Genomic DNA, 22,907 nt, shown 5'->3' on the forward strand with positions numbered 1-22,907 from the left:
AAAATATGATGCATTTAAGATAGCCAGTTCAATTCTGGTTGCCTTCAAAGTACTGTAACTAATATAACTGGATTGTTCTACACTGTCATCCTTCTGCAGTACAAATCCTATTCCTCCTCAATATAGCTAAGTATACCTACTCTCAAACTATTTTCACTTGACTTCCATTGAAACTGAGTCCGCCGAAAACCTAGTTCCTCTGCCAAGTTTATGATTGAGCTCTCCATCCAAAATGTTATTCCCTTTCTTGTCCAACACCTGTTCCCCTCAAGACTGAGGAATATCAAAGAAAAGGGGAGATTGAAACCGAGTGGGATGTTGTGGGAACCTCCCAAGCATAAAAGCCTTTCCGTGTACCCCCTTTCTTGTTTGTGGGAGAAAGGCTTTCTGCCTCCTAGACCTTCCCTGAGTTCCAAAGGGCAGATTCAAACAGTTACTGGGAGGAGAGTGAGGGAAGGCAGAAAGAAACAATAGTGCAGCATGGGGTCCTGGACGTGGTTCCTCCTGGAGCAGGGGCGGGAGTGTGTGTATGACAATCTGATACAGATCTCTTGAGTTCTTCTACAGGAACTAACGTGCCTACCCAGGTGGAGGATGATAATTTCACGCTGAGCACAAGCATGTAGACCCAGACTGGTAGGAACCAGAAGGCTGATGACTGAACATCACCCTGTTACCTCACCATCAACCAATCAGAGGAGGGTTACACACCCTACAGCCCTCCCCCACAAATTTTGCCTGTAAAAACTTCTTCCCTGAAACCCATCAGAGAGTTCAGGTCTTTTGAGGATGAGCCACCCATTCTCCTTGCAAGGTCCTTGCGATAAACCTTTCTCTGCTTCAAACTCCAATGTTTCGGTTTGGCCTCACTGTGTGTCATGCACATGAACTTGGATTCGACAATGCCATGACATTACACTGCTGCTTTTCCTCTTTCCTCCATCCAATCCTCAATATCCTTTTCAATATCCTTTGTCATCTTATACCAATTTTTACTAATATTTGCACATCTCTTTCCTGAGCTTCTGTTCCATGTAAAATCTACTTTTTCTTTTGGATACACATTTCAGCACATACACATATTGGATGCATATAAACGAGCCCTTGCATTATGTTGCTCCTACTAACTCTCCATCTAAGTCTGAAGATGATGAAAAACCACAAAATTTAGGGTGTGAGAAGTACAGCTATTCTCATTCCAAAATAATCATATCTCATCATTGTAGGGGATTTCTAAGTCACCCGTCATCTTGTTTGAGCAAGATCTCCACTCACCTAACTGGCTGGTTGTCTGGACCCACATCAGTAAATCCCATTTTCTGAAGTTTGCTGCACCTATAACGTTCATAGTGCCAAGTGTGGGTTTGTTCTTTCAAGTCTTCCATGTTTGTATAAAGAAGAACATCCCGGAGCTTAACAAAGTCACAGTGATTTTCATTTTCCACTAGGCAGAAAAATAATAAAGCCACAATGCTTATTATCAATCCCTATCACTTTCTAAGTATTCTTGAATGAACCAAGAGATCGTTCAGATTAATAGCTATAATTCTTTTAACCATGTAACTATGGTTATATGGTACATACCAATTATAGGTAGAGTTTATTTATAGAACAGGAAATTTGCTTGTAGCCAAAGAATAAATAGGAAACACTGAAATAACATGTAATATTAGTAGATGGCATAAACTTTCATTAATAATTATGTTAGTATTTTTCAAATGAATATGCTCAAGGTATTTTACAGAGCACTAAAAAAGAATATAATATAATTTCACTAAAGTAAATAATTTTATTAAAGTAAATCCTGCTAACATAAAGGTCTTAACAACTATGCATGATTTAGTTATTAAACTATATTTATACACCATATTTATGAGAATGAATTAGTCAATTTTCAAAATCACTCAATAAATTCACATGGCTCTCTACTGTGTTTGTCATATCCCAAAGACTGAGCACAATACTTTGTGCATTGTGTATGATATTGTAACCAAATGTAATATTCATTAAAATATGTTATTTTTAAGTACGTTTCATAAATTTAAAAATTTGTAATATATTAACCGAAAATAACATTTGGAAACTAGTCTCCATAATTAGTATCACAAGTATACGAATCAGACAGTAAATGACTGCTATTACACTATCCTAACTCATCATGATGCTAGATAACTAATATAAATGTCTAGGTATAATTTATCCCAAAATGAATTGTATTACTTTATTTTTAAAACGTTTTTCCATCCCTTTTTATAGTGACCACTTTAAAATGCTTTATAAATTAGGTAGCAATTAACTTATATAACATGTTTCAAGTACCAATATTTATGCTTCTGTGTTGTTCAGAGTTCTTTTGTTCAAAGAACTTCCCAACATTCTTAATGTGATGGTTTATGCATAGAGAGATAATCTGCATATGGCAGATGGGGGAAATGAGGAGGTTCTGCTCAGTTTCTGAATTTTTGCCTAAAGCACCATCCAGAAAACTCCCGTGAGAATAGATTACAATCAAAATAAGCATTATTTTAAATGAAACAGAATCTGTGCTCCTTATCAGTAACTATTAATTTGCTGTTTAACGAGAGTTACCAATATTGACTCAAGGTAAAATATTTTGTTTTATATATTTATAGTTATATTTTATATAATTTTTATAATTATATATATATTTAAGCATAATCATTCCAGAGCAAGTCTGTGCATCTTTGTTACATTTACCTTGTAAAACTCCCCAAGGGTACTGACGTCCTCTGACCATTCTTTTTCCAACTTTCACTTCATCCATACTTCCTACTACAGCAAAAGGTAAGAGTCCCTAGAAAGTAAGTACAATTTTAATCATGTTTCCTTATACCAATATGACTTACTCTGTTAATCTTATTTCTGTTATGGAAACAACAGAGACAATAATATCATCATAAGTTTATTCAAACAAGTGATTTATCCAGCCTCAGATTTTATGACTTCACATTAAATATGTGCAAATTAATTTCTGTAAGCACTTGTGCGAGATCATGCACACAATTGAAAACTACCTACTACCTACTACAGCCTAAAGCAAGGCATTCTACCGTGGGGAATACAAAGAAAACAGTTTTCGGTAGACATATATTTTTTCTCACATTACCTTTACCCTGAAACACAATAAGCAAATCACTTTTAACTCCAGTATAAAAGCTAAAAGACAAAATTAAGAAAACTCTAATAATTAGTTAATTGAAATATAACATAAAGCATATTAATAAATAATACTGTATAGAAAATGGAAAAGAAAATTTAAAAAGAAAAAAAGGAATGCAAATCAGAAAGGAATAAGTAAAACTATCTGTTCTCAGATGATATTTTTAAAAATATTTTTTAATTGGGATATAATTGACATATTATATTAGTTTCTGATGTACAACATAATGATTTGGTATTTGTATATATCGTAAAATGACCACCACAGTAAGTCTAGTTAACATCCATCACCACACAGTTACAATTTTTTTTCTTGTGATGAGATCTTTTTGAATCTACTCTCTTAGCAACTTTCAAATATACAATACAGTACTATTAACTACAGTCACTATGTTGTACACCACATCCCCAGGACTTATTTATTTTATAACTGAAAGTTATACGACACAAATGTACATATCTATGAAACAGAAACAGACTCACAGACATAGAGAACAGACTTGTGGTTGCCGGGAGGTGGGGATTGGGAGAGAGAAGGAATGGGAGTTTGGGATTAGCAGATACAAACTAGTATATATAGGATGGATAAACAACAAGATCTTACTGTATAGCACAGGGAACTATATTCAATATCCTGTGATAAACCATAATGGAAAAGAACATGGAAAAGAATATTTATATATATATACAACTGAATCACTTTGCTGTACAGCAGAAATTAACACAACATTGTAGATCAACTATGTTTCAATAAAGTATAAAACAAAATAAAATAAACTATTTGGGGTTAAAAAAAAGAAAGGCAACTGATTTCTGTATGTTAATCTTGTATCCTTCTACCTTGCTGAATTCATTTATCAGTTCTAGTAGTTTTTGTGTGGAGTCTTTAGGGTTTTATATATATAGTATCATGTCACCTGCATATAATGACAATTTTACCTATTCCTTACTGATTTGAATACCTTTTACTTCTTTTTCCTGTCTGATTGCTGTGGCTAGAACATCCAATACTATGTTGAATAGAAGTGGTGAGAGTGCGCATCCTTGTCTCGTTCCAGATTTTAGCAGGAAGGCTTTAGCTTCTCACTGTTGAGTAGTATATTGGCTGTGGGCCTGTCATAAATACCTTTTTTGTGTGTGGTACGCAGGCCTCTCACTGTTGTGGTCTCTCCCGCTGCGGGAGCACAGGCTCCGGACGCGCAGGTTCAGGGGCCATGGCTCATGGGCCCAGCCACTCTGTGGCATGTGGGATCTTCCCAGACTGGGTCATAAACCCGTGTCCCCTGCATCGGCAGGCAGACTCCCAACCACTGCACCACCAGGGAAGCCCAAATAGCTTTTATTATGTTGAGATACGTTCCCTCTATAGCCACTTTCATAAGGGTTTTTATCATGAATGGGTGTTGAATTTTATCAAATGCTTTTTTCTGCATCTATTGAGATGATCATATGGTTTTGTATGGTGTACATGGTGTATCACATTGGTTGATATGCTTATGTTGAACCATCTTTGTGACCCTGGTCATGGAAAGCTTGTTTTTTAAAAAGGTAAACAAAATTGACAAGACTTTAGCCAGGCTGATTAAAAAAAAAGAGAGAGAGAGGACCCAAATAAACAAAATAATAAGTGAAAGAGGGGAAATTACAATGAATATTACAGAAATTAAAATATCATAAGAGAATACTATGAATAATTATAAGCCAATAAATTGGACAACCTAGAAAAAATGGATAAATTCCTAGAAAAATATAATCTCCCAAAACTGAACCAGGAAGAAATATATAATCTGAACAGACCAATATTTAGTAGTGAAATTGAATCAGTAATCAGAAAACTCCTAGCAAACAAAAATCCAGGACCAGACAGCCTCATATGGGAATTCTACTAAACATATAAAGAAGAGCTAATACCTATCTTTCTCAAGCTACTCCAAAAAACTGAAGAAGAGAGAACACTCCCAAATTCATTCTATGACTCTACCATTACCCTGATACTAAAACCAAAGACACAGCAAAAAAAAAAAAAAAAAAAGAAAGAAAATGACAGGCCAACATCTTAGATGTATATAGGTACAAAAATCCTCAACAAAATATTAGGAAACCAAATTCAACAATACATAAGAAGAATCATAAACCATGATCAAGTCTGATTTATTCCAGGGATGCAAGGATGGCTCAATATCTGCAAATCAATCAGTGTGACACACCATATTAACAAATCAAAGAATAAAATCTCATGAGCATCTCAATAACTGTAGAAAACGCATTTGACAAAATTCAACATTCATTCATGATGAAAGCTCTCATCGGTGTTGGTGTAGAGGGAACACATCTCAACATAATAGATGCCATTTATGACAAACCCACAGGTAAAATCATACTTAATGTTGAAAACTGAAAGCTTTTCCTCTAAAATCAATAACAAGACAAGGATGCCCACTGTCACCACTTCTATTTAACATAATATTGGAAGTCCTAGCCACAGCAGTCAGAGAACAAAAATAAATAAAAGGCATCCAAATTGGAAGGGAAGAAGTAAAACTGTCAGTATTTGCAGATGACATGATACTATATACAGAAAACTTTTAAGCCTCTACCAAAAAACTACTGGAACTAATAAATGAATTCAATAAAGTTGCATAAAAAGGTTAATATACAGATTTCTGTTGCTTTTCTATACACTAATAATGAACTATCAAAAGAGAAAGCAAGGGCCTCCCTGGTGGCGCAGTGGTTGAGAGTCCGCCTGCTGATGCAGGGGATACGGGTTCGTGCCCCGGTCTGGGAGGATCCCATATGCCGCGGAGCGGCTGGGCCCGTGAGCCATGGCCGCTGAGCCTGCGCATCCAGAGCCTGTGCTCCGCAACGGGAGAGGCCACAACAGTGAGAGGCCCGCGTACCGCAAAAAAAAAAAAAAAAAAAAAAAAGAGAAAGCAAGAAAACAATCTTGTTTAAAATCACATCAAAATGAATAAAATACCTAGAATTGGCTTAAAAGAGGAGGTGAAAGGCCTATACTCTGAAAAATATAAGACGTTGGTGAAGGAATATGAAGATGACACCAATTAGCGAAAAAAATATACCACGATCATGGGTTGGAAGAATTAATAATATTAAAATGTCCATACTACCCAAAATAACCCATAGGTTTAATGCAACCCCTATCAAAATACACATGACATTTTCCACAGAACCAGAATAAATAATAATAAAATTCTATGGTACCACAAAAGTCCTTGAATAGCCAAAGTGATCTTGAAAAAAAAGAACAAAACTGGAGGTATCACACTCCCTGACTTCAGACTATACTATAAAACTATAGTGTCAAAATAGTATGGTACTAGCACAAAGACAGACATCTTGATCAACGGAACAAAACAGAGAGCCCAGTTATAAAACTACACATATATGGCCAATTTATCTATGACAAAGGAGAGAAAAATATACAATGCTGAAAAGACAGTCTCTTCAATAAGTGGTGCTGGGATAACTACATGATAAATACACAGCTACATGTAAAGGAATGAAATTAGAACCTTTTCTCATAAGATATACAAAAATAAACACAAAATTAATTAAAGACCTAAATGTAAGACCAGAAACCATAAAACTCCTAAAAGAGAACATAGAACACTCTTTGACATAAGTGGTCACAATATTTTTTTGGATCTTTCCCCTCAGGCAGAGGGTACAAAAGCAAAAAAAAAATATCCAGAGCCTGTGCTCCGCAACGCGAGAGGCCACAACAGTGAGAGGCCCGTGTAATGCAAATAATAATAATAATAATAAAGCAAAAAAATAAACAAATGGGATCTAATTTAATTTAAAACCTTTTGCACATCAGAGGAAACCATCAACAAAACGAAAAGACAACCTACTGAATTAAAAAAATATTTGCAAATGATATATCTAATAAGGGGTTAATACCTAAAATATATAAACAGCTCATACAACTCAACATCAAAAAAAAGCAAACAACCCAATTTTTAAAAAGGGCAGAAGACCTCAATAGACATTTTTTCAAAGAAGACATGCAGATGGCCAACAGGCACATGAAAAGATGCTCAACATCACTAATCATCAGGGAAATGCAAATCAAAACCACAATGAGATACCACCTCACATGCATTAATATAAACTATTATTAAAAAAAACAGAAAGTAACAAGTGTTGGTATGAATGTGGATAAATTGGAATCCTTGTACACTTTTGGTGGGAATGTAAAATAGTGCAGCCACTATGGAAAACAGTATGGTGGTTCCTCAAGAAATTAAACGTAGAATTACCATACAATCCAGCAATTCCACTTCTTGGCATTACCCAAGGGAATTGAAAGCAGGGACTCAAATAAATATTTGTACAGGTATAAAAGGGCAAATATTACATATTTCCATCTACTAGAAGTACTTTGAGTAGTCAAATTCATAGGGCTGAGGGAAAGAGTAATGGGGAATTATTGTTTATTACAGAGCTTCAGTTTTTGAAGATGAAAAGAGTTCTATGGATATAGATGATAGTAGCACAACATTGTGAACGTATAATGCCACTCAGCTGTAAGCTTTAAAAGGTTTAAGATGGTAAATTTCAGGTTATGTGTATTTTACCACAATTTTAAAACCTCTTAGAAGAAAACTTATAAGTAAATCTTTATTACCTTGGATTTGACAAAACATTCTTAGATATGACATCAAAAGCACAAGTAACAATAAAAATAAATAAACTGGACTTCATCAATGTTGAAAAGTTTGTGTTTCAAAGCACACCAAAAATAAAATGGAAAGACCAACAGATTGGGAGAAATATTTGCAAATCATGTATCTCATAAGCAACTTGTATCCAGAATATATAAAGAACTCTTACAACTCAATAATAAAAAGACAAAAGCTCAATTAAAAATAGACAAAGGGTCTGAGTAAAGTTTTCTCTTGGGAAGACATATTAATAGCCAATAAAAACATGAAAAGACCAAATATTATATAATTCCATTCATATGACATGTCCAGACAGAGAAATCTGAAGAGAAAGAAGTTGATTAGTGGTTTCCTAGCGTTGGTGGAGAGGAGGGCTGACAGGTAGTAGGTGAGAAAGCTGAAGAGTATGGGATTTCTTTTTGAGAAATAAAAATGTCCTAAATTTCGTTGTGGTGATGGTTGCACACATTGTGAATAGACTAAAACTCACTAAATTGTATATTCTAATGGGTGAGTCACATGGTATGTGAACTATATCTCAATAAAATGCTTTTTAAAAGAATTGATTATCAGCAAACATTTTTCAAAATCAAGAAAGTGAAACATTTTCCCACACTGGCTTTTGGGGAAAAAAAATCTTATTTATAGTATCGTTGTCAGATACAAGTGACACTATATTACTAATATTGTTACTTATAAATTATACTTTCATTCCCACCTGTCAAATAGAACTGATATTCAGTAGTTAGAAGCTTACATTCATTGAGGTGTTCACATGCGTGGTAGCTTCATCATCTGTTGGGAGCTGGTATATCTGGATGCCATTACTAATCAATTCACTCATTATCTTACACTTAAATTTCTGTAAATCTTTTTTAGAAATTGTATCTGCTTTGGCAATCAGTGGTATAATGTTCACCTATTAAGAAAGAAGCAAACAAAATCTCACCATTGAGGATTTGTTATTAATTTGTTATATTTACAGTCAAAACCTCAATCTCTGACAATAAATTTTTGTAACTAGATAATCACTGGCTATCATGACTTCTTCACAGAATTACTTTCCAAAATCATCAGCACTTTTGAAGATTAATCTTTAATCAGAATTCAGGTTTAGAAATCTCAATTTTCTTTCTCTTCTCAAACTTTCTTACACTTCCGACACATCTGGAGTTAGCAAAATGTAAGTAGCAAAATGAAGTATGATCAATTTGATTTCATTATCAATTTGATTTCTTATTCAACTGAGTATTAAAAAGTCAGAAGAGACCTTTCATCAAAATTATAGAACAGATCAACTTTGTCCTTCTACCTGTCATTCATTTGCATCATCTTCTCCATAAATCCATCTTAATCACTGTCCCATTTTCTAGGTAGAATCTTGTTCTACCTAGATGACCTTGCAGGTAGATCTGCTTGTGTTTTCCAAAGACCACCTAAAAATAGTAGACTTCTTTTTTTCCTATACTTTAAAAGCTGAGTGTGTATATGTGTGTGTATAGCACCTTGCTAACAAAAAAGTCCATTTGTAAGTTGTAAAAAGAAATGATTTCACATTGCATATTTGAAGTTGAAATTTTATACATAAAATCTTCTTCCTAGATCTACAATATGATCATTCCTTCTCAATGAACTTACATCTTAATAATTAAACTTTGTAGAAAATAACAATATAAAATTCCAAAATATGTTTTATTACTGTTAAAATAAATCATTACTGTTAAATCATAGCTACACAACGTTAAGTTCTGTGATCTAGTAGAAATGCATAAAAGTCAGTTTTAGGTCTATTGCTTTTGTTTTAGGTTCCTCAAAGTACTATTTTTTTTTTTTTTTTTTTTTTTTGCAGTATGCGGGCCTCTCACTGTTGTGGCCTCTCTCGTTGTGGAGCACAGGCTCCGGACGCGCAGGCTCAGCGGCCATGGCTCACAGGCCCAGCCGCTCCGCGGCATGTGGGATCTTCCCGGACCGGGACACGAACCCGTGTCCCCTGCATCGGCAGGCGGACTCTCAACCACTGCGCCACCAGGGAAGCCCCTCAAAGTACATTTTTTAAAAATCCTGTGAAAATCTAGGGCTTCAATATTATAACGTAGATGTTCAAAATTTTGTCTAATTTTAAAATCTTGAATAATACCTTCCATAGTAAAAAGCAGACAACTGCTATGGTAGATTCAAGACTAACATAAATGTCTTGGGTTGTATTAGTGAGAAAGCTGGGAAAAGATATCCTCCAGTGATAGTAAATCATTAACACATGAGAAATGAAAACACTTCATGTCAATAATTCCTCAGGTGTTCATATTTAAGGAACAAAAGTCACTTATTGCAAGGAGAGCTGAGAAACCTGTAAGAGAAGACAACAGACAGACACACACCCTTGCCCAACCCTTTATGCAATGGTCTTTGCAAAAATTAGTAACTTCCAGTATCTGGAAATGGCTTGATGATTACAGCTGCCCATAAAATTAAAAATAAAACTGTGTGTCCTTGAGTATTGAATATAGTACTAATCGAGAAATTGAGACAGCTCTTAATTTTAACTAGAAATCTAACTTCTTTCAACTACTTGGTGACTTAGACTAAGTACAACGTTTCTTTCCAGTTTGAACAATACGTAGCAAAGGTCAGGCCTTCTTTGTTAAAGGGAATGCAATTTTAGAACTCTTCCTCCCTTCAACTGAGTAAAGTTGAAGACAGCATGTTTTACCAGGGCTGAATGCAGAAAAGAATCTCGTGACATGACAAGTTCTTTCATATGTATATTTGCTCTCTGTTGGAAAAAAAAATCATATATATTCTGAATTTTCTCTGACAGAATCAGTAGCCAGGATCATGAAATCTTCATGTTTCACACCATCAGTGGTACCAGGTAAACGTTAATGGCATTATTTTATAGTACTCTAGAGTAAATTCTATTTCAAAGCTACAGGTAAATGACCATGATCTGAATTATGATTTAATCACAAACCCCTAAATTAAAAAAAATTTTTTTTTAAGTTTTTAAAATTTTTATTTTAGATTGGAGCATAGTTGATTAACAATGTTGTGTTTATTTCTGGTGTACAGAAAAGTGATTCACTTATACACATACATGTATCTATTCTTTTTCAAATTCTTTTCCCATTTAGGTAATTACAGAATATTGAGCAGAGTTCCCTGTGCTATACAGTAGGTCCTTGTTGGTTATCTATTTTAAATATAGCAGTGTGTACATGTCAATCCCAGACTCCCAATCTATCCCTCCTCCCAACCCTTCTCCTCTGGTAACCATACATTCTGTTCTCTAAGTCTGTTTGTTTCTATTTTGTAAGTTCATTTGTATCAATTTTTTTTTTAGATTCTGCATAGAAGTGATATCATATGATATTTACCTTTCTCTGTCTGACTTACTTCACTTAGCATGATAAATTTTAAATTTTATTAAATTTTTTAAAACCTGTGTCTCATTTTCCTAACTGATACACATTCTATTTAAATTTCTCTGGAAAGGAAGAAAGGTTGAAATGTATCAAATGCTCTTATGGGCTGAATATGTCTCCCCCTTCTCCCTCACACATATCTTAAAGCCCTAAATCCCAGTATCTCACAAAGTATTTCGAGATAGAACCTTTAAAGAGGTGATTAAGTCAAAATAAAGCCATGAAGATAGGCCCTAATCCAAGCCCACTGGTGTCCTCATAAAAAGGGGAAACTTGGACACACAGAGACATCAGCTGTGTGTACAAAGGAAAGATCATGTGAGGACGCAGTGAGAAAGTGGCAATCTGCCACCTAAAAAGAGGTTTCAGAAAAAATGAAACTTGATGGATGGTGGGGGGTGGCCCCGTGGCGCGGGGGGATCGGTTCGGTGTTTTGTGGCCGCCTGGAGGGGTGGGATGGGGAGGGTGGGAGGAGGGAGACGCAGGAGGGAGGGGATGTGGGAACAGATGTATATGTATGACTGATTCACTTTGTTGTAAAGCAGAGACTAATAATAAAAATAAAAAAAAGAAAAAACAAAACAACAACAAAAAAAATAAAGAGTAGATGCAATTCCCCTGAATGGAGTGAGAAAAGAAGAAACCCTAAACTGAGATTCCAATAATTAGGATGTAACTTTAGGGAAAAGAGACTGCAAAGAAGATGGAGAGGTAGGAAAACTAGAAGAGTGTGGCACCGTGAAAGCTGAGTGAAGTGTTTCAAAAGGGAAAGTTGATCATGTGGTCAAGAAAACTATGAATATACAGAATCCACTGTGTGCAGTTTCATTGCCTACATTAGCACGTTGGTGATTTTAATGAGATCACTTTCAGTGGAGGGGTGTGGGAGAAGCCACAATGTGGTGGCTAAGGATTGAGCAGGAAGCCAAAACTTGCCACAGGGATGGATGGCAACAGTACAAGGCGGGCTTAGAATATGGGGAAGATAAAAAAAGAAAAAATGAAACTTGGCGACACCTTGATCTTGAACTTATAGCCTCCAGAATTGTGGGAAAATTAATTTCTGTTGTTTAAACCACTAAGTCTGTGGTATTTTGCAATGGAATCCCTAGGAAATGAACACAAATACTTTAAAGATTAACAAAAAAAGTGATATATATACATATTACAAAATAACAAGTTCTCTGTGTGCAAATGCCTTCAAGATTTGTACTATTTCACAATAAGTATCAAATCTTGATAGGTTGATAGATTTACCAAACGCACCTTCCTGTCAATGTTCTTCATGGTTAATAGATCAAGGGGTTTCAGAGAATGTCCTGTAGGTGAAATGAAGTAAAGGCACACGTGGATACGGGAATCATGGTAGTCAACAAAGGAACGCTTAATTTTCAATTCTTCTTGAAGATAGGACTCAAATTGAGCATCTATGTAGTCAACTATTGGCTGGTAGCTGAAAAAATGATTATTTAAACATTTAGCATAACAGATTAATATCATCTGATGTCTGCATTTTTACCATTTAATATCTAGTTAATATGTGTACTCACTAGTTTGCCACAGTGATAAAATGTGCATAACATGTCCTTACAAAGATAACAGCTACAAAGCAATAAAAAGTCCTCTTGTTTATAGAAAAGGAAAAATGACCTATCAGTTCAATGAAGTTCAAATCAGAAAACAAATTTTTTATATGTATACATATGTATAAGTGCAAAGAACCAAGAATGCTCAAGACATACTGAAAAAAAATGAAGGAGATATATTCTTCATATATCAGGTCTTACTATGTATGAAGTAAAATAATTAATACAGGATGGTATCAGCACAAGGATAAATAGACTAAAGCACTAGAGAATTTTTGGATGTGACAGAACTGTTCTATGTCACAACTAAGATGGTGGGTATAAACTCTATGCATTTTTTAAAACCTACAGAAATATACATCACAAAAATTGAGTCTTACTGTATGTAAATTTTAAAAGAGTGCCATCAGCATCATGACAGTGAATATGTCTCTCCTTTTGCCCCCTAAAAAGATGATTGCTCTCATTCTTACAACAAACAACAAGGATTTACTTGTTGTTTGCACAGGTAACTATATTCAATATCTTATAATAACCTGTAATGGAAAAGAATTTGAAAAAAATATGTATATAACTGAATCACCTTGCTGTACACTTGAAACTAACACAGTATTGTAAATCAACTATACTTCAATTAAAAAAAAGAAAAGAAAAAAGCTGGGCAAAGTGAAAAATCAATGACTTTTCTTGAATCCATCAGAGAAATAAAGTCATAGAACAAGAAACTTACTGAAAATCTAGAGGCAAAGAGAGGTGTACAGGGAAAAACAGTAACTGATCATTTGCTTACCTGAGACACATGTCAATGAAAACTATATATCCCAGTAAAAACATTAAGCTAGGAATTTTTAACTAACTGTTAAAATCCAAGAGTGGGCTAGCCTGAGAGCATAAAACACTTCAGGAACCATATTAGGGAATCATAGAGAAGATCAGGGAAAATCCTGAGAAATTTTCCCCAAGATGCTGGTGAGGGAAAGGCCACAGCAGTCAATGCTGAAACTTCAAACAGACCTATCTTCCAAAGGAATAAGTCTTAACCTTCAGGGATAAAGGCTTCAAAACTGCAGCCTGAGGGCACTAGTAGAAAGCCACTGAAGATTAGGGAGAGGAACACAGGCAAAAAACAAAAACAAAACAAAAAACTCTACCCACAAGGGAGGCACAGAAATATGTGGTAGGCCAAACATTATATATGTAGGAGGAGAAATAATGCTTATGAAGACCACACCCTTGATAAACAGATTCTTAACAACTAGCTAACATTAAATTTTAGTTAGAAAAATAGACAATGACTGATGAAGCCCCAATGATGTGAGGTAGATACTGTTCCATGAATTATACAGAAAAGAAAAATTGGGCTGAAAGAAGTCAAGTAGATCTTGAACAAAATGGTGGACCGGGAAGTCCCAAGCTCTCACTCCTCCACAGAAATATTAAAAAACATCCAAAAACTACTTGAATTAACTTTAACAGAGCTCTTGAAAATAGTCAAAGATTTATAGGCACCAAATAAATGCCCAATCAAGAAAAAGCCACCTTCAAATAGTAAGAAAGTTTTGTGGCATTTTTTATTTGCCCTTGTTTCACCACCTCCTTGTCATGGAAGTGGTCTTGGCGTTACAGGAGTGACAGCCCAAATCACAGTTTCCTCCCTCAAACTGGGGGGAGCAGAGCAGACCTTATTTTCAAATTGTTTAGCGCTTATGTTCTAACCAGTGGAGCTACCTGAAAGACAAATCAGAGAAGAAAATAGAGACATTACTACTGATAATACAGAAATAAAAAGGATTATTAGAGAATACAATGAACAATTATATGCCAACAAATTGGATTACCTATATGAAATGAATAAATTTCTGGAAATATACAACTGATCAAAACAGACTCATGCGGGCTTCCCTGGTAGCGCAGTGGTTAAGAATCTGCCTGCCAATGCAGGGGACACGGGTTTGAGCCCTGGTCCAGGAAGATCCCACATTCCACGGAGCAACTAAGCCCATGTACCACAACTACTGAGCCTGCACTCTAGAGCCTGGGAGCCACAACTACTGAGCTCACGTGCTACAACTACTGAAGCCCACACACCTAGAGCCTGTGCTCTGCAACAAGAGAAGCCACGGCAATGAGAAGCCCGTGCACCGCAATGAAGAGTAGCCCTCACTTGCTGCAACTAGAGAAAGCCTGTGCACAGCAACAAAGACCCAATGCAGCCAAAAATAAATAAATAAAATAAATTTTTTTAATTTAAAAAAAGCCTGACTCATGAAAAAATAGAAAATCTGAATATATCTATAACTACTATAGGTATTGAATCTGTAATTTTTATATTCTACATAAATAAAATTCCATGACAGATGGCTTTGTTGGTGAATTCTACCAAACATATAAAGAAGAATTAACAGCAAACTCCTCTAAAAATTGATGAGGAGGGACTATGTCCTGACTCATGCTATGAGGCCAGCATTATCCTGATGCCAGAGTCATACTAAAACACTAAAAGAAAAGAAAATACACCAATATACACCAATATCCCTCATGAATATTAATGCAAAAATCCCCTATTAAATATTAGCAAAGCAAATTCATCAGTACAGTAAAAGGAATATCACCACAAATAAGTGGGATTTATTCCTAAAATGCAAGGACGTTTCAACATATGAACATCAATCAGTGTAATACATCACATTCATAGAATGAAAGGGAAAAAAACAGATGATCATCTCAATAATTGCAAAAAAAGACATTTGACATAAGTCAATACCATTTCATGATAGAAGAAAACACTTAATAAACTAGGAATAAAAGTAACCTTTCTCAACATGATAGAAAACTATATATGAAAACCCCACAGCTAAAATCGTACTCTATTGCAGAGTCTGAAAGACTTTCTCCTAAGATTAGGAACAAGTCAAGTATGCCTACTTGTGCCACTTCAATTCAACATAGTATTGGAAGACCCAGCAAGAGCAGTTAGGAAGAAAAAGAAATGAAATCCAAATTGGCAAAGAAGAATTATCTTTGTTCATGGATGACATGAAAGCAATTTCATTTATAGTAGCATCAAAGAGAATAAAATACTTAGGAATCAACTTAACCAAAGAGGTGAAAGATTTGTACACTGAAAACTATAAAACATTAATGAAAGAATTTAAAGAAGACACAAGTAAATGGAAAGAAATAGCATGTTCAAGGAGATTTAATATTGTTAAAATGTCCATAATACTCAAAGCAATCTACAGATTCAATGCTATCCCTATCAAATCCCAGTGGCTTTTTTTTTAATACAGAAATAGAAAAAACAGTTCTAAAACTCATATGAAAACACAAAAGACCAGAGATTCTGAAGGTGAAGAACAGAACAACTGAACTAAAAATCCACTAGAGGGATCCAAGAATGACTTGATGAGGCAGAAGAAAGAATCAGCAAACTCAAAGACAGGTTATTTAAAATTGCCCAGTCAGAGGAGCAAAAAGAAAAAAAAGACTGAAACAGGGTGAAGAAAGCCTTAGGAAATTATGGGACTCCATCAAGCAACAAGCAAACCAACATGCCTATCATGAGAGTCCTAGAAGAAGAGAGAGAGAGAAATGGGCAGTAAGCTTATTTAAAGAAGTAATTGCTGAAAACTTCCCATATCTGGGAAAGGGAAATGGAATAGAAGATTGAAGAAACTCAGAAGACCCCAAAATAAGATGAACCCTAAGAAGTAGCCACCAAGACACAATATATTCAAACTGTCAAAAGTCAAGGACAAAAAGTAAATTTTGAAAGCAGCAAATCATGTATAAGGGAGCCCCCATAAGACTATGAGCTGATTTCTCAGGATAAAATTTGCAGGCCAGAAAAGAATGGGATAATATATTCAAAGTGACAAAAAGAAAAAACACACCAACAAAGAATATTATACCCAACATAACTGCCCTTCCAAAATGAAGGGAAAACAAAAACTTTCCCAAATAAATACTGAGGAAGTTCATCACCACTAAATCTGCCTTAAAAGAAATGCCACTAGATCTGCCTGAAAAGAAATGCTAAAGGGAGTTCTTCAAGTTGAAACAAAAGGACACTAAACAGTAACACAAAAGCACACAAGCATATGAAACTCACTGGTAAAGGTAAATATATAGACAAATAGAGAATACTGTAATACTGTAATTAAAATGGTATGTAAATCACTTTTACCTGTAGCATAAAAGTTAAACGAAAAAGAGTATTACAAATAACTATAAATACAAAAATCTTTTAATGGATACACAACATAAAAATATGTAAAGTTTGGGGCTTCCCTGGTGGCGCAGTGGTTGAGTCCACCTGCCGATGCAGGGGACACAGGTTCGTGCCCCAGTCCTGGAAGATCCCACATGCCGCGGAGCGGCTGGGCCCGTGAGCCATGGCCGCTGAGCCTGCGTGTCCGGAGCCTGTGCTCTGCAACGGGAGAGGCCCCAACAGTGAGAGGCCCGCATACAGCAAAAAAAAAAAAAGAAAAAAAATATGTAAAGTTTGATATCAAAACAAAGTGAAGGACAGGTAAAAGGGTAAAATTTTTGCATGTGATTGAAGTTGTTATCAGCTTAAAGTAGACTGTTATAACTATAAGATGCTTTATGGAAGCCTCATAATAACCACACAGAAAATACCTATTAAAGGTAAACAAAAGAAAAAGAGAAAGGAATCAAACATATTAGTACAAAAATCAACAAAATACAAAGAAGTTAAAAAGAAAGAGGAGAAGAGAAATAAAAGAACTACAAGATAGACACAAAACATTTAACAAAATAACAATATAAGTCATTCCCTATCAATAATTACTTATATGTATTACTATATACTATATATAATAGTTACTTGAATGGAGTAAACTCTCCAATCAAAAGACATAGAGTGGTTGAATGGATTTAAAAAAAAAATCCAACTGCATGCCATCTATTACAGTAGACCCATTTTATTATTTTTTAATTGAAATATAGTTGATTTACAATGTTGTGTTAATTTCTGCTGTACAGCAAAGTGACTCCATTTTATATATATATGTACATATATATATACATATATATATATATATTCTAAAAGACTATTACTTTTTAATACATGGAGAAAGAAAGTAAGTTCCTTGAAATTAGAATAATTTTAAAATTAAAATAAAAAACCACTCACCTGGCTTCCTTGTTTATTTGATCACCATACCCCACTGTTTTCACAACAGTTAAATTCAATTGAATATTGCTTTCCTGAAGTTCATATGTCTGAATTTTAAGTCCAACATTTGGGTAAAAATGTGAGGATTTTTTGTCTTTCAAATTAGTATTGAACAGTGTGTCGATCAATGTTGATTTTCCAATCCCAGTTTCCCCTGTATAAACATAGATACATCATAGGGGCATAAGATGTCTGAGAAGAAGTAACACCCTGACCCTCTAGGAAGGTTTAAAGGGTCCCAAACACTTTAAAGACAACTGAACTAAATATCCTTGAAAGTATACATGCTACTCTTGACTCCCTCCATCATTACATAATATAGAAAGATAATATACACAAAGCTATATCAGATTTTGAAGAGCACTGAAACACTTAAAGAAAAAAATGTCTAAGTAACATGACTAAGAAGATACAAACCAATACAAACATGAAGACATAGTCTTAAATTAACAGCACCAGTGTTATGCTGCTTAAGATAAGTTGAAATGAGCATTTAGGAAAATTAGGAAATAATTCATGTGAGGGGCTTGGCACTTACCCACACAGAGAATATTAAAAAAGAACCCTTGTTGAACAGATTTGTTCACCAGTTGATGAGGCAAACAATCAAAACCAAAACGACCAACCATAGTTAAGCAACGGATATTATCTTCTTTTTGCTTAGAGAAAAAAACAAAAATACATTAATTAGAATAGAAAATATCATTTGAAAATATGACTATAATAATATGTCAAAGAAATGGAATTGATTATCATTTGATCATCATACCTCAGATAAGATGCAAATGAAGTAAATTTGTGAGAAGAGAAATCTTTATCCAGACACACAGTTTTTTGTCATCATTTTTATAAATAGTGACTCTATCTCTGAATCACACTCAAACTATGTTTCTAAGTTTAAAGTAGGAAATTAAAGAAATACCACAAGAAAGCCTAGTGTGTTACTATACAATAATAAAATATTTTTATAGAAAAAAAGGAAACAACATTCTTTCACTCTGTTTCAGTGTAGTATTATATTCAGGAAACCCAATATATGTTAATATATGTAAGGAAATCAAAGTTAATTTGAATTTTTTAAAAAGCAACTAAAAACTTAGACTCCAAATTTGTTATATGCCCTCTGAGAACTTGTGTTATATCAAATTGTTAAAGGAATCCATTGCTAATAATACCAACCTAGAAAACTAGAAATCCAACAATATTATACATAAATTTACCAACTGATTATTTTTAAAAGGTGGAAAAATAATTCAAAGAATGCTTAACAATCTACACTAATTTCACCCCTAGAAATCTCTCCCAAACAACTAGAAAATTTCACAAATGCTTTATGCAGAAAAGTGTTCACTGTAGCTATCTAACATCCAAATATATGACTCCCTGAAATAGAATATCCAAGTAAATGATAATGTATTTTTTCACGCACACACTGGGGCATTCTTAAGTCATTTTTAAAGATATTTATGAAAAATGCTTTAATAAATTGAAAAATACATGAAAATATTAAGTTAAAAAAGTAAAGTGTGAAATTGTGTGTACACTCGTAGCTTTTGGTGATAGAGTAACTTATAGCATTTTATCTTTCCTTACATCAATTAGAAACAACTGTTTGGGGAGTTCCCTGGTGGCCTAGTGGTTAGGATTCCGGGCTTTCATGCCCGTGGCTCAGGTTCAATCCCTGGTCGGGGAACTAAGATCCCTCAATCCACATGGTGCGGCCAAAAAAAAAAAAAAAAAATGACTGTTTGAAGGCACTGGGAGGGAAAGAAAAGGAGGCAGAAACAAGAATAAATCACGCTGGAAATAAGGTTAGCATAAGAGGTGAAACTAGGTTTATCCATATATTCCCTTGAAGTGACTCCCCAGTAAATGAGAAACTTGGGAAGCAGAGCTCAAGCAGAGTGACAATCTTGAGCTGGGAAGTCTAAGGTCAGAAGTTGGGCTGCCAAAATACTGGGATATTGAGAAAGAAATGCTGGAAGAGCAAGCATTGGGGAGATCCAAATCTGCAAACTTTAGAACACTTGGCTGAGTCTAACTCTGCACGTGCAGACATGACTACAAAGAGCTCAGTGGCAATGGAGAGAAGAGTTGGCATTCCAAAAGTGCTAAGCTGGCATTTCAGCAGTGGTCCTGGGAAGACCCAAGGAGACAGAGTTTGGAGTTTACATTTCTTCCAAGATAGATAAGTTTGGTCAACACTTTAGATAAACACTTTGGACTTTTTATTTAAATTTGTAAAAGGACTTGCTATAGGATTTAGGATTATGTTCTAAGTAAAGGGTTACTCCCAAGTCAAAGGGTATAACTAAGATAAACCCATCTTTTTTTTTTTTTTTTTTTTTTTTCGGTACACGGTCCTCTCACTGTTGTGGCCTTTCCCGTTGTGAAGCACAGGCTCCGGACACGCAGGCTCAGCGGCCATGGCTCACGGGCCCAGCCGCTCCGCGGCATGTGGGATCTTCCCGGACTGGAGCACGAACCCGTGTCCCCTGCATCGGCAGGCGGACTCTCAACCACTGTGCCACCAGGGAAGCCCAGATAAATCCATCTTTACAAAGAGTATCATGACTCAACAGGGTCCAAATGACTTGCCAATAATCTAACTGCCTGCTAAAACAAAATTCAATACTCTTTAGAGAAATATAATAATAGAATTCAGATTTTCTACAATACCGTCCACAATGCTCAATGCATAATCAAAATTACTAGATTTGAAGAAGCAGAAAAAAGTCTGTCTCATAGCCAAGGAAAAACACAATCAATAGAAATACCCAAACAATGAGGATATTGGAATTGGCAGACAAATACTATAACTATTATGAACATGTATAAGAATCTACAGAAAAAATGAGTTTAGTGGATGAAGTGATAGGTAATTTTAGATACACGAAAGATGATGATCTAGGAGTCAAAGCATACCACCAAAAAAAGTCATCAAATCACAAAGGAAGACAGCAAGATAACAAGTAAAGAACAAAGCAATTACAAAACAATCAGAAATAATTAACAAAATGGCAATAGTAAGTCCTTACCTATCGATAATTGTTTTAAAGGTAAGTGAATTAATTCTCCAATAAAAGGTCATAGAAGGTTGAATGGATTTTAAAAAATCAAATGATATGCTGCCTACATGAGAATAACTTTAAGAACACAACAGACTGAGAATAAAGGGATGGAGAAAGATATTTCAAGCAAATGGTTACCAAAATAAAGCAAAGGCAGCTATACCTATTTCAGACAAGATAGACTAAGTTATAATTATAAAGAGGACAACCTATCGAGAAGATGTATTTATTATAAATATGCACTCAGTACCTAAATATGTAAAGCAAATACTAGCAGAACTAAAAGGAGAAAGAAATAGCAATGCAATAGTAGCTGGGGACTTGAATACCCCACTCTCAACAATGATACATCATCCAGATGGAGAACCAATGAGGAAACAGCAGATTTGAACAATGCAATAGACTGAATGGGCCTAATAGGCATATACAGAAAGTTCCATCTAACAGCTGCCTACTACACATTTTTCTCAGGTGCACACAAAATATTTTCTAAGGTAGATCATATATTAAGCCACAAAACAAGTCTTGATTAATTCAAAATGTATCATAATGATATGTAAGACATTTACACTGAAAACTACAAAAGAATGATAAGAGCGATTAAGATTGAACTAAATAAATGGAAATATATATTATGTTTACACATTGGAAAAACCATTAATATTAAGATGCTCTTTCACCCCATATATATTCAAATGCAATTTTAAAAGCACAGGAGAATCTGTTTAAATGGCACCTACTGGCCAAATGTTGTATATTTGAGCATCAAAATTATTAACTCTGAGATTACTGTTCTTCATATTCCAATTTCATGTTCATTTCTACATGCCTACCCCTTCCTGAATCACCCTGATATGGGACTCTTAATTGAGTTCAGTAGTAAGAGTAAAATAGGTTTACTATATCATGTTTTTAGCATAACTATTTTGAATAGTGTGGTCAAAAATATGAAATTATTAAAAAATTTTTCTTAACAAAGAAAACATAGAGTTGGTAGTCCTAAATAAGAATATGCTTCAAAGATTTTTTTAAAAACACTCTTTGCATAGAAAATAAAATTATGCTATTTCTTTTCCCATAAGCATTATAATATTATAGGCACAATGATATAAGAAAACATTTGTATTAATAGTTTCACTATGATTAGTATTAGAATTAATTTAATCCTCTTATGTTAAAATAAGGGATTAAGATCCAAACAGTTTACATGATTTACCCAAAGACAGAGTTCAATACACTTTGAGCTCTTTGAGATAGAATTTTATTCATTTTATATCATTAACTCCCAGCTCACAGTAGGCTTTCAATAGCTTTTGGTTGAATTAGTGCATGCTAAATGAAGAGTAAATGATAGGGATAGGAGCCTACCAGGGTCCTATCTGGTCTCAACCAAGAATCCAGGAATCAACCAAGAATTAATTAGTAAAAATTCCATGGGGATTTTATGTTTAAAGAGAGTGTATTTAGCAATACTAAACTGAAAATACAATCAAATAAGAAAAAATAAAAATTTCAATTTGTAACTACTTGTGCTCTTAGAAGACAGTGTTTATATATGGTGGTAAATTTTGAGTTCTCTACTCAAAAGAGAACATTCTGACCCACATAATCTGAAGATTATATGTAACAATAAAAGATTTGGACACTCTACTGTCCTCTCTGTCCTAGACTCCCCTGTGGCAGGCTTCTCTCATTTTAAAAAATGTAGCTTAGGGAGGTACCAGATCAAAGTGCTTTGTGTGTCCATAGAACAAAAT

At 34.7% G+C, this 22,907-nt stretch overlaps 1 protein-coding gene across 2 annotated transcripts in view; it reads right to left on the bottom strand.

The window, feature by feature from the left end:
- SEPTIN14 (septin 14) overlaps positions 1 to 22,907 on the bottom strand; it is a gene marked incomplete at both ends in the record, with an annotated part of 572,766 nt that overhangs the window by 16,621 nt on the left and 533,238 nt on the right. For both annotated transcript variants that reach the window (XM_079719630.1, XM_079719629.1), the window contains 6 exons: positions 1,276 to 1,444; positions 2,719 to 2,815; positions 8,629 to 8,790; positions 12,560 to 12,746; positions 18,038 to 18,233; positions 18,618 to 18,738. In XM_079719630.1, coding sequence (XP_079575756.1) covers positions 1,276 to 1,444; positions 2,719 to 2,815; positions 8,629 to 8,790; positions 12,560 to 12,746; positions 18,038 to 18,233; positions 18,618 to 18,738 — 932 coding nt within the window. The remainder of the gene's footprint in view (positions 1 to 1,275; positions 1,445 to 2,718; positions 2,816 to 8,628; positions 8,791 to 12,559; positions 12,747 to 18,037; positions 18,234 to 18,617; positions 18,739 to 22,907) is intronic.

This window comes from Hyperoodon ampullatus (assembly GCF_949752795.1).
Source record: "Hyperoodon ampullatus genome assembly, chromosome: 14".
Classification (NCBI taxonomy): Eukaryota; Metazoa; Chordata; class Mammalia; order Artiodactyla; family Ziphiidae; genus Hyperoodon; species Hyperoodon ampullatus.